The sequence below is a fragment of the Plecotus auritus genome (genome assembly GCF_963455305.1).
Source record: "Plecotus auritus genome assembly, chromosome: 10".
In the NCBI taxonomy this organism is placed as follows: Eukaryota; Metazoa; Chordata; class Mammalia; order Chiroptera; family Vespertilionidae; genus Plecotus; species Plecotus auritus.
The window spans coordinates 16,484,112-16,497,420 of record NC_137785.1 but is presented as its reverse complement, the minus strand read 5'-3'; the positions used below and the strand labels follow the sequence as shown (position 1 = coordinate 16,497,420).

The 13,309-nt window shown below is 43.1% G+C and overlaps 1 protein-coding gene across 1 annotated transcript; it reads right to left on the bottom strand.

The window, feature by feature from the left end:
• Positions 1–10,878: 10,878 nt before the first annotated feature.
• Positions 10,879–12,605, bottom strand: LOC308235387 (cell adhesion molecule CEACAM21-like; the record flags this gene model as incomplete). Its single annotated transcript, XM_080644147.1, has 2 exons — positions 10,879–11,159; positions 12,398–12,605. 2 exons carry the CDS (start codon positions 12,603–12,605, stop codon positions 10,879–10,881), a joined length of 489 nt encoding a protein of 162 aa, XP_080500273.1.
• Positions 12,606–13,309: the final 704 nt, after the last annotated feature.

The following is a 13,309-nucleotide window of genomic DNA, read 5'->3' as shown; positions in this document are numbered from 1 at the left end:
AAAATGGAACTTCCATTTGACCCAGTAATTCCACTTTTAGGAATATATCCCAATAAAACAGAAACACCTATCAGAAAGGATATATGCACCACTATATTCATAGCAGCACCATTTACAATAGCTAAGATCTGGAAACTGCCTAAGTGCCCATCAGCAGACGAGTGGATTAGAAAACGTGGTATATCTACACAATAAAATACTGCGCTGCTATAAAAAAAAAAGAATTATTACCATTTGCAGCAGCAGGGATGGAACTGGACAACATTATGCTAAGTGAAACAAGACAGTCAGAGAAAAATAAATATCACATGACCTCACTCATTTGCAGAATATAATGAACAACAAACTAATGAACAAAAATAGAACCAGAGACATAGAAGCATGTCTAACCGAAGAGGGAAGACGGGGAATGAGCGAGTAAGAGATCAACCAAAAGACTTGTATGTATGCATATGAGCATAACCAATGAAAACACACAGTAGCGGGGGTGAGGGCATATGCTGGTGGGTGGAAGTGGCTGTGGAGAGGTCAACAAGAGAAAAAGGAAAATCATGTAATACTTTAAACAATAAAAAATTTAAATTTCTTTAAAAGCATAAAAGTGCTTTTAATCTTAAAAAATAAATAAGTAAATAAGTAAGTAAATAACTAAATAAATAAATAAATAACCCACTTGCCCAGCCAGTGTGGATCAGTGGTTGAGCATCAACCCAGGAACCAGGAGGTCACATTTCAATTCCCAGTCAGGACACAGGCCTAGGTTTCGGGCTCCATGTATCACAGGGGATGTGCGGGAGACAGCCAATCTATGTATGATTCTCTCTCATCATTGATGTTTCTCCCTCTATCTCCCTCTACCTTCCTCTCTCTGAAATCAATAAAAACATTTTTTAAAATAACCAACTGATTAGGAAAAACTACTTACTTTTTAAATTCTCTTAAAAACAAACACATTCCATGCCTTTCCTTTGCAATAGCATTTCTTCTAAGTTTCAAAATGTTACCAGAAAGGCAGCCAGGTCATGAACGAATTGGCTTAAGGCCAGCCTGCAGTTTGTGGGTTCTTGACTTGCTGCAAGAAAGATTTCACATGAGTTCAGGTGATATCAAAGTATGTTTTTTAAAACTTGGAACAGTGAAACAAGGAAAGGCTTAGGAGAGAGGCAGTAGCAGAGAGACTAGGCAGGGCTGTTTGGGCTCTCTAGAAACATGGGAATGAAGTGAGTCTAGGTGGGGCTGCTGCAAGCTCACGAGTAAAAGGGTTTGGGGGCAGGTCAATGGGATTAGTCCAGAACAAGCTGCTGCTGCTCATTGCTCCCCTGGTGGCAAGCTCCATGGGGACCTCATAGAGATTAAAAGAATGAAAATTCACACAAAAAGAAGATGGTGAGGGGGGTGCCACAAGGAGGGCACACACTGGCTTCTTTGCCTTGAGCACTGTTATTTACTTTCCAAAGGTGGGGATTTAGCGGAGGTCTCAGGGGAGATCTCAATAGAATTTTCATCAGCTTTCCCAGATGTCCCTTTTAAGAGTCATGGTCTCTAATAATGGGTCAGTGCCAGGCAGGCAGTCTAAACCTCATTATCACCAACATTACAGGGAAGGAAAGGCCTCCATGGGGCCAGTTTTGCCCATTACTAGGCACCCCAGGCTTTCCACCCTAATGGCCTTCGGTATCTGGCTGTAAATTGCATGGCCAGTTTGTTCACCTATCTGTCTCAGTTGCCTAATTCCACTTGCCAAGGAATTTTCCTAGGTCCTACTATCCTGTCTCAAAAAGAGAAAACACAAAAAAGTATTATTAATAACACAAAAGTTATCATATACACCTTTAGTCATTATTAAAAAATGGGCTATATATACAATGTTGGAGAAAAGTCCAAAGAACAAGTGTAATTATTATTATCACTAATATTCATAGACAGGAAAAGAAAATCCATTTGTAGTTATACAGGCCTTGTCAGTGTCTTGGGATAGCTGTCGATTTCTGATGTCAGTGACCTCTCATTCTCAAGAAAACTTAGTTCACTATAGGTGGAGGCTAGAGTCAGAGACAGGGGCAGATGTCCATTTGTGGTTGGGCACCTGATAAGGTCCCTTCAAACAATGTTGGAGAGTCTTTCATTGATGTCTTTTCCAATTGACAAAATAAGTCATGGTCTTTGAAGTCTTCATGTGCTGAGAGCACTCCTGTAAAATAAATGTCACTAATATATCTGTTCCTATAAGCTGGTTAAAAAGTTCCTGATAATAATGCAGAGTGTCTCCTTTTCATAAGATCGGTACATATGTCTCTTCATCTAGATACATGGGGTTACTCATGACTATTTAATGAAGAGAAAACCTATGTGTTTACCAAAAAAGGAGATTCCAATTTGAGAAGAACCATAAGGAGGGCTTCGGGCCAAGGGAGATTAAAAGCTTCTGAAAATTTACCTAGTTGATTTTTAATTATATCATTTGTATATTATACCAATCCAGAGAACTGGAGTTAGAGGTACAATAAAAAGACTAGTAGAACAGGCCAAACATTAGAAATGAATTGTATTTTTTGAACAGTGAAACGTGTCCCTCAGTCACTGTAACTCATAGGGAATTCCCCAAAAGGCGTTCATTTTCCCCAATCATAATTTACTTTTTTATCTGTTACTCTCCTTCAAGTGAATGCCTCAACCTAGTGGTAATAACAAACAAATCATAACTAACACATATTTGTATTCCTGACATGGTATCTATCACTTGGATAAAATTCAATTGCCATCTTTAAAAGGGATCTACAGGAAGTAGGAAATGACCTTGGGGTTCATGGAATGATTTTCCAGGGGTATATTTAGACAATAGAACATCTCCTACACACTTTACAATCTATAGAAGGAAAAGGAGTGACATGGTATCCAGTGGTCAAAGATTGGAGAGGTGGAAGAAAAAACAGCAAGGCATAGAGAGAATCTCTGGGAATAGATAAAAAGTAAAACCAATCACCGCATACTTTTTTTATATACGTTGGTAAAAGATAGTTAGCAGTAAACAGCATGATAACGATAACATGGAGGGGTCTTGTGCTCTCTGTTCTAGAGTTGTGAGGGTTTTGGAAAAAAGAAAATCACCCTGACATTCCAAATGTATGTTATTGTAGATGCAAAAAGTCAATGGATGGGCTCAGTTAACGTAAAGACTGACCTTTGTCAGGAAAGACACCAGCCTAGCACATGAGGACCCACCATGACTCACTTTAAGTTAGAAGGTTTTATTTTCAGACCATCCTGTGGGGATACTTCAGGGTTCTGAGTTTATAAGGCCCCCACACAGGCCTTTTCTGAGCTCATCAGGTTGAGTATGTGGCCCCTTTTTCATTCACACAGCCCAACCCCTTAACCGCTTGGGAGGAGAGAGGAGCTAGAGATAATTACCAATGGCCAATTACTTCATCAATTATGCCAACATAAGGATACTTCCAATAAAACCCTAAACATGGGGTTCAGAAAACTTTGTTTTGATGCTGGAAGAACGAGTGGTCCTGAGACCCTAACTCATGTCTCACATTAGTGTTTACGCCATCACTACTCACTGCTTAAGCGGTTCCTTTGTTGTGTTTGTACATGTCCCTAATTTTGACTACTACGTGAGCTTCTGGCCTGCCTGAAGGACTCCAGTCATGTCTCTATTGTTGAGGAATTGGGAGCAGGAGTCTTGCTGAGGGTTGCCAGCTAGGCTTCAATATCACCCATGCACTTTCATGTTTAACTTAATTTAGTTCCAAAATGCATACAGCATGAGTGAGGGAGAAAGGTCCTGATGTGACTTACAAAAACAAATGGGTTCATAAGGGCCCCTGCAGGCATGGTAACTTTATGGCATCTCTGTATTTTTTTTTAGTCACTAAGCGATATTGTGTATGAGTGTCCAGCATAGGATCTTATTGTTCATTTGTCGATTCTTGGAATATGTAATGTACTCCTACTATGTACCTACCCATCTTTATCCAGGGCCCTAGAGGTACAAACTGGACATTAGTGCTGATGTCCAACTATTTATTTTTATTTTTTTGACTTTCTAATAAATCTTTATTGTTCAGATTATTATAATTGTTCCTATTTTTCCCCCATAGCTCCCCTCCACCAGGTTCCCACCCCACCCTCTGCCCTTATCCATCCACCCACTGTCCTCATCCATAGGAGTACGATTTTTGTCCAGTCTCTTCCCACACCCCCCACACCCTATCCCCCTGAGAATTCTCAGTCCACTCCCTTCCTATGCCTGATTCTATTTTATTCACCAGTTCATTCTGTTCATCAGATTTTTTATTCACTTGATTTTTAGATTCACTTGTTGATAGATATGTATTTGTTGTTCATAATTTTTATCTTTACCTTTTTCGTCTTATTCCTCTTCTTAAAGAATACCTTTCAGCATTTCATATAATACTGGTTTGGCAGTGATGAACTCCTTTAGCTCTTTCTTATCTGTGAAACTCTTTGTCTGACCTTCAATTCTGAATGATAGCTTTGCTGGGTAGAGTAATCTTGGTTGTAGGTTCTTGCTATTCATCACTTTGAATATTTCTTGCCACTCCCTTCTGGTGTGCATAGTTTCTGTTGAGAAATCAGCTGACAGTCGTATGGGTGCTCCCTTGTAGGTAACTAACTATTTTTCTCTTGCTGCTTTTAAGGTCTCTCTTTGTCTTTTGCTCTTGGCATTTTAATTATCATGTGTCTTGGTATGGTCTTCTTTGGATTTCTTTGTTTGGGGTTCGCTATGCTTCCTGGACTTGTAAGTCTATTTCTTTCACCAGGTGGGGAAAGATTTCGGTCATTATTTCTTCAAATAGGTTTTCAGTACCTTGCTCCTTCTCATCTTCTGGCACCCCCATAATTCGGATGTTGGTACACTTGAAGTTGTCCCAAGGGCTCCGTACACTAACTTCCTATTTTTGGATTCTTTTTTCTTTTTCATTTTCTGGTTGGGTGTCTTTTGCTTCTTTTATTTCAAATCTTTGACTGGATTCTTGCGATCCTCTAGTCTGCTGTGAGATCTCTATATAATATTTTTTATTTCAGTCAGTGTATGCTTAATTTGTAGTTGGTCCTTTTTCATATCCTTGAGGGTCTCGCTAAATTTATCGGCCTTTTCTAGAAAATTCTTGAAAAACCTTATAACCATGGTTTTGAACTCTATATCCAGTCGTTTGCTTTCTTCCATTTCTTTCATTTGTGACCCGTTTTTTTGTCTCCGCATTTTGTCTGCTTCCCTGAGTTGATAGAGTGGCTTTATGTGCTAGGTGTCCTATAGGGCCCAGTGGCTCAGCCTCCCCAATTAGCTGAGGTGGACACTCTTGGTGCACTCCTTTGAGGGCTGTGTGCACAGCCTTGTAGTTAAGCCTTGATTGTTGTGGCTATCACTGGGAGGAATTGACCTCCAGACCAAATGACTGTGAGGATCAGCTGTGTCTACGCTGGAAGCACTTCTGTGCTGGAGACACCCTTATGAGACAACACTTGCAAAAGCCTCTGTGCTCAGCTTGGATGAGGCGGAGTCTTGAGGAGGAGTCTTGAGGCAGAGTCTCAGGGCAGAAAAGACAGCATTGGTTTTCCTGTCAGCCCTGCCCTAAGAGGCCCCTGGGTCCTAGTGTTCCATGGTAATCAGTAATCACTGCAAGCACCTCTCAGAGAAAGCCGCCCTCGAGTTTCCTCTGCTGCCAGACAGTCCAGTTTCTCCCCGAATGAGTCTGGGTCCCCAGAGTCTCGCCTGGATCTGGAGTTCAGTGCAGTCGGGAGCATTTGTCTCCTTCCCCCTTGAGAAAGCCAGCCGGGTACTGAGTTGCCCGCCCTCTCGGCACACACGCATCTCAGTACCTCTGCCTTCTGCAGCTCCTCTGAGTCTCAGTGTGCTTTTCTCTTTCCTTCTAGTTGTAGAATTTCCAAACAGCCAGCTTTCTTGTGGTTCTGGATGATGTCCGTTTTGTCTTTTAGTTTTAGTTCTGAAATTGTTATGCGAGGCAGCAATTTTGGTGTTTACCTATGCCGCCATCTTGGTTTCTCCTGAGAGGCTCCAGCTATTTATTTGACAACTTATATCTACAAGGCACTTCAAGATGCCCTAAGATCCTCTATCCCCGACAAACATATGACCTCAATGTGCTCCTCCAGGCTTTTCCTGAATCTCTTTCTCTATCTCACACACCCCACATCCAATATTTCAGCAAAACCTCTTGAATCCATCCTTTCAACAAATACAGAAACTGACCCCTTCTTCCCATGCTTGTCTGAACAAACTCACCTGTCACCTGGATGACTGCTCTTGCCTTTTCACTGGGCTCCCTGTCCTCCACCAAGCAGCCACAAAAGTGCTGAGGAAAGTAGACTAAGGTGAACATCCTGATTCCTTTCTTCAGCAAGTTTTTCTGTCTGAATCTATGGCAGGAATGTGGGGGGGGGATGTGGAGAGGGGTCAAAAATTCTTTCTGAGTTTTGTTTCTTAAAAGCTTAAATTCCATACCCAAAAATAGGAACTTCAGGAAGGCTAAATTTTGAATGGCTTCACTAAACACAGATCACTTACACCCACTGGGGCTCTGAGCCCCCCAGAGGTTCCTCAGATCACTCAGAGGGAAGCCACACTTCTGGGTATGACCCCTCCCTCTCTGACTTCATGTCCTCACATCTCCAGCTGTCTCATCCAACCAGCTTGTCTCCTTTTGCTGCCCCAACATTTTTAAATGGAAAGAAATAAAAACACCCCACACATGCCTTATTTCACTCTAACGTGCTATCACATTATTACTGTTGTTACTGTGTGGGTTACTGGGTGACTCCCCCAAAAGCATGCCATGTCCACGAGGACTGGGATTTTGTCTGTTCTGTCTCACACCTGCACCCCCAGTGCTTAGAGCAGTGTCAGCAGATGGTGAGCAGAAGGTTGGTCTTCTTTGAAAAAAGAATAAAGAAGTTACACATGTGCTCATGGTTGAAAGGGTGAAATATGGAGCATCATGACCATGCATAACTGGGATTCTGACCTAGACTGAGGGACCAGGGAGACATTCCTGAAGAGCGGCATCTAATAGAGCAAGTGCACAGGTTAACCTACAGCTAACTGAGGGCAGGAGAAAGAGGTCCAGGCAGAGGGCACAGCAGGTACAAAGGCCAGGAGGTGGGAAAGTAGAGGGAAGTAAATGAGTTAACCTGACTCATTTGGGTGATTAAATGAGCTAATAGACCTGAAGTGCCCAGTACACAGTGTGTGCTGGAGAAAGGCCAGCTGTTGTCATTATTGCACATCCAGGGTCTGCCCACTTGGGAACAACAATAACAGAATAAAGGGGTTCTTCCCTCCCAAACTACACAAGCAATTCATGACATCAAGCCTTGATTGCAGCTTGACTGTGGTATAAGTGACAGGCAATAAACCACACATATGTAAAATGTATAATGCAGTAACTGCTGACACGCATACACACTCCCTATCATGCAAAATTTTCTCATGTGCTTTTGGACTCCCTCTCTCTGAACCCCACCCCACAGTCATCGGGCAATAACTTAGGCTGTCTTCCTTGATAGAATAGTTTGCATTTTCTAGAATGTTATATACATGGAATTATATCGTATGCTCTCCTTCTGGTCTGGTTTCCTTCAGTAAGCATAAGGATTTTTATGAGGTGAAATTCTTATAACAAGATATTAATCTTTTTAAAGTGAACATTTCATGGGCAGTATAGCCACAATATTGTTCAGCTACCATGTTACCTAGTACTAAAACATTTTCATCACCCCAAATAAAACTCTGTACCCAATGAGAGGTTGCTCCCATCCCCCAGCGCCTATTCCTCAAAACCACCAATCTGAATTCTGTCTCCTTCTTTCTTGTCCCCTGTTTTCTGTACCATCTACTCTGTCAGCCTGTACATCTGGTGACTCCCTTGTCCCAATGTCAGGGCACTAATCTAAGCCTTCAAGACCTTATTCTTTCCCTGAACCCAGTTTCTCTTCCCAAACTTCAATCTAGCTCTGGGGGAATGGCACCCCAATACCACTGCACCAGATACAGTGGCTGCTTTCTCAACAGGTAGGTCAGCCCCTCTTGTGTTCCTCAGCCCAACCTAAACCCACACATAGAAAGCCTTCCTACATTACACCCTTAGGTGCCATTGAACTCATAAAATGCCCTACACACAAAAACTTCCCAAGCTTTACAATTTCTCATCCTGACTCTGAACAAACCCCATTCCTCCACAACCCCTTCCAATGCTCCCTACTGCTTACCCACAATCCAACTTTGGCCAGGCCTCCAAAACATCCCACCAAATACCCAGGAAGCCACAATGAACAGGAAACAAAACAGAACCAGAGGAGAGATTTATTTCCATTTCCCAGGTTCTGCTTGTTGACTCTCTAAGGCCAGGAACATAGAGTTTGCAAAGCAACAACAATAAAAAAGAGACAAAGAATAAGGACCCTGATGTCTGGCCTGAGCTCCGGGTCATGGATGGCTGGAAACAGGGTCGTCCAGTGTAAGCCTGCAGGTGGCTGACATCACATGGACGTGCATGTTTACTGGAGTTGTTCTTTTATCACTGAATATTTGTGTAATTCTCTGTGATATTGTTCTTCAAAGGTGCCGTGAAAATGAGTGTAGAACGAGAACACTTTTGATGGTTAGGTCACGTGTTCTCAGATCTGGAACAAAGGCCATTCAGAGGCCACCTGGGAAAGATCTGGGAAGTCAGGCCATCTCCTGCTGTGAACCCCACCTCAGAAGAGAGGAAATGGGTAATATTTATTTGGAGGATTGTAGCCACATAAGGAAAGAAATGGGAAAATTTGAAAATATGGTAAGGATTGACACTGTAAGATGACAGGTTCCGCTAATTACAGGTAGATGATGTCAAAGTAAAACTTGAGCCAGACAAATTTAGGGAGGAAAGAAAGTCCTAATTCAGGACCATGCAATAGGGCAGTGAGACTGACTTCAACACCACTGAAACAAAGGCTGGGGAGATTTTAAGAACAGGAGAAAGAATCATAGGCATCTCTGATTGCTAATTGGATTGACACAAAGGATAAATAAAGCTCATGAAATCCTGACAGGTGGGTTTTCATTATATCTTATTATTGTTACATTTACATCTCACTCAAGGATAAGTTTTTATTGATGAGAGAGAGAGAGAGAGAGAGAGAAAATAACCAGTTGCCTCCCATAAATGCCTTGACTGAGGACTGCACATGAAAACTTTAGATGTTCAGGACAAAGTGCCAGCCAACTTGGCCACACTGCTGAGGGTAAGCAGATTTTTTCACATCTTGGTTTCAAATGTTCCCACCCAAGTTAGGCTCCTACCCTTCCTCAGAGACTGAGACACAGAAAACAGGAGAATTAAATTTTAACAGAATGGACCCCAAACCTCTAGGTAGATATTCTATGAATCATATCACTGGCAAGAAGTTGTGTTTTTTAAAAATACACTTTTATTTATTTCAGAGAGAGGAAGGGAGAAGGGGAGAGACATAGAAACAGCAATGATGAAAGAGAATCATTGATTGGCTGCTTCCTGCACACTCTGACTGGGAATCAAGCCTAAAACCCAGGCATGTGCCCTGACTAGGAATTGAACCATGACCTCCTGGTTCCTGGGTTGATGCTCAACTACTGAGCCACTCCAGCCAGGAGGCAAGAAGCTTTTAAGGAGATTTAGGTGTATTTCCAAAGGACAGAGAAAAAATCTGCAATTACAAATTGCAGTTACATTTCTAAAGGAAATGCTCTAAAAAAATACAGGTAAGAGGTCTAGTCAGGAAGAAAGGTTAGCGAATCTGAGGGAATAATGAGGCCTCTGGTTCATAACACAGCTACTTTCTGCACAGCGGAGGGAAACACAACAAAATCTTTTCATCCAAGACCCAGTTTTCATCGCCATCAGTACCTGCAGTTTATAAAGAAGTGCAAGTGCCCAGCCATTTATAAATAGATTCAAAATAGCTGAGAGACTGAACAGAGATAGCATCTGATCTCCCAGAAGGCTGTGTTTCTGGAGTTTTCCATGGAGACATTACATTTCTCTCTACAGTCACCTTCCCTTTGATCAAACGTCATCTCCAAGGAAGAAGAGTATTTTGATCCTATCACATATATGGCTGGTGTCATTCAATTTGACCTGATTAATGACCTAAGTGCAGAGTAAGTGACATTCACCTTATAGTTTGCTCTGATGCAGATTTTTCTATGAAAACTGAGATGGGAGACTTAACAGCCTCTTGAGGTTAGGTGGCCTCACCCTCACACTTCACCTGCAGTCTCTCTAGTTTTGGGTGATGCCCTCCTCTCAAACTCATCAGGTCAAAATTAGCTCCATAAAAGGTGAGGTCGTTTATAATTCCATTTGAACTAGGATATTTGCTAAGCCTTGATTATATCACCAACGTTTCCAATTCTATTCTACCAACAAAAGGACAGGGTGCTACTGAACTTATGCAAATAAGTCTATTGCCATAAACATAAGAACACTCCAGAGAGCATTAATAATTTGGGGGAAGACAAAGGTCATTGTTGCATCTCACATAGGTGTTCTCTTGTCTATTCCCATCATCACAAGTGTCCAGGCAACCTCCACATGTCTCCCTGGAAATGGGAGAGTGCTCAGATTCCTGTGAAGCACATGGTGTCCCCTTCATTGTGGAGATGGTGCAAATGGGACCAACCAGAGATGGGATCCAATGTGTTATGTTACCTTACATCAACAATAATGACAATGCCAGCTCACATTTTTTAGTATTTATTGATTCATAGCAAGTCTTCTAAGCAATTTCCTCCATCACAAGAAACCTAATAGGTACGTTTTTTTCCTTGCTTTTTTTAGTTTAAGAACATAGGGGAAGGGAGGAGGATCACAAGTACTGGACATCTAACTGTACAGGTGCACTTTCAAAGGAGGTGATGAGGTTGGAGACTTTACACTGGTAGTTCCCAGCATCCTCTCTCCTGACAGGGTCTATGGTGAGGGTTCTGTGGTCCCAGGACAGCTTCATCCTCTCCCCGAGCTGCAGAATCTTAGCATTGTGTAACCAGTCGGTGAAGTCCGCATTTGTGTCGCAAGTCAGGACCACAGCATCCTCATTCTCTGTGACTGTGGTGTTGTTGGCTAGCAGTGTGGGCATACTCACTGGCCCTGTGAAGAAATAGAGGGTGAGAATGATTGAGAGTGGACTTCAGACCTGGGGCCCTGCTGCTGCCTCAAAGATCTCGCCCTGAATCTGATTCTTATGAGGGTAATTTGGTTCCACAATAAAAATTAATTAATTCTAAATTTGCCATCACTCCCCAGACCAAATCTACCCCTCTGAACTGAAGACCCCTAAGAAGGAAGGATATGAACCAATGATGGATCTAGAGATTGAAAGACATCTAATAAGGCCACTGGGATTGGAGGAAAAATGGGGCTATGGCTGCAGATAGACCTCAAGTGACTCAGATCAGTTTCTCATGGTCTTTGTGACTCTGCTTAGGGACTGTTTCTCCTTCTGCCTCACTTTCCTCTCAGTGAAGTAAAATGAATATTTGACTGCCAGGCTGACAATTTACTACTCATAAAATATTCACAGTATCTGACACAAATATTGGGAAGGAAAACTGCTCAAATACGAGGCATTTGTTATTGATGGACTTCACGAGAGAATGCCCTTGGCTGGTCCCTGGTGGATGAGCAGCTGCCAGGGGAATCTTTACTCCTGCTCCTCCCTTGGGACACTAACATTTCTCTGGACTCTCCAAGTCCCCCAGAACAGTCAGTAATAATCTGTGAAGCTTGTCCAGTTGTGCTCTCCACACACAGTCTCAGGTGAAGGACCAGGCTCCAACTCTGCCCAGACATGGCTCTTAGGGTTGAGCCCCAACTGGTGACCAGCACAAGAGCCTTGTGACTCTGTCACATGGGAAACAGTTGCTCTCTCTCAGCCCTTCCCATGAGGCAAAACCCAACCAGACACAGGCTCCCCAGGGTCTCTGGAGGCAGGACATGTGACAGGGGCCTAGAGAGGGGTTGCCCAAGCTGAGCTTCTCTGTGAAGAACCCAGGGAGCCCCTCAGGCCAGGTCCGTAGAGACCTGCAGGGTCTATCTCAGGGTCATGGTCAGGGAAAGGGGACCTGGACTGAGACTGGTCTCCTTCTGCTGACTCACTCCCATTAAATTGGTCCTTCTCTCTGTGGTGAACATCTGTGGGGCTGAAATCTGGGAAGGGAACTCTGACCTTAGGAAGTTTGTCTCCACTGTGTGTGTCCTGCACTAAATGCCCAAACCCAGCTTGGACATGATGCAAAGGGGGATGGAAGGAAGTCCAGGGCTGGCAATCCTGTGTGTGAAGTAGAATTCACCCCACCCGACACCTAGAGGTCAGAGCAATCACTCACCGTATACATTGAGCCGTCCATATCCTATTGCTCTCTGATTCTGTGGTAGGATAACTACCACGACGTAGAGTCCTAGGTCGCTCACAGAGACATTTCTTATGGTCAGAGATCCATCAATGTTTACTGTTTCTCGACCACTGTATTCGGGCCCTGTTACATATCGTTTACCTTTCGGTGCACGATATGCAATTAAATTAGGGTACGTCATATCGTCTCCCCTGTACCAAACAAAGCCTGTAACACCAGAAGGCATATTTTCGGTATGTAGAATAACATCCTGCCCTTCAACAGCACGGGTCTGGGCAATAGCAAAAACCGCAGTGGTGCCCGGGATCCAGAAGGCTAAGAGGAAGACTAGAAGGGAAGAGAGAAATTGATCAGTATTTTGATCTATGCATTGGGATGGAGAGGTGAGGCATTTCTCTACATCTCTCAACCTTGGTCTGCATGAGAATTCATGAGTGCATCTCCTTGGTCAAGGTCAGCAACATGGCCACAATTGCTTCCGCAACTCAGAACCTATGCTTTTTGTATTGAATTCTCTTTCCCAGCTGTCTGTGTGGCTGTCCTCCTTACTGCCCTCAGATCCCTATTGACACTCAGCGGCCTTCTTGGAAGACCCTCCCTGACCACATCCTCTAAAGACCCTCTAACTTCACTCTCTGACCTGACTCTGCTCTGTGCATTTCAGGGCACTTGTGAGTACCTGATGGCACAAGTAGATCTCTTCTTGTCTATTTTCTCCCCATATTTGTGTGAGGTACAAGTGGGCAGGGAATTTTGTGATCTTGTGCCCCCCAGTGCCTACAATAGGCTGCAAACACCTATGGGTACACGAATGAGTGTTCCCAGGCTTGACCACGTCCCATGTTGTATTTTCCCATATTGGTAGTTGTTGGTGAGGACAATGTT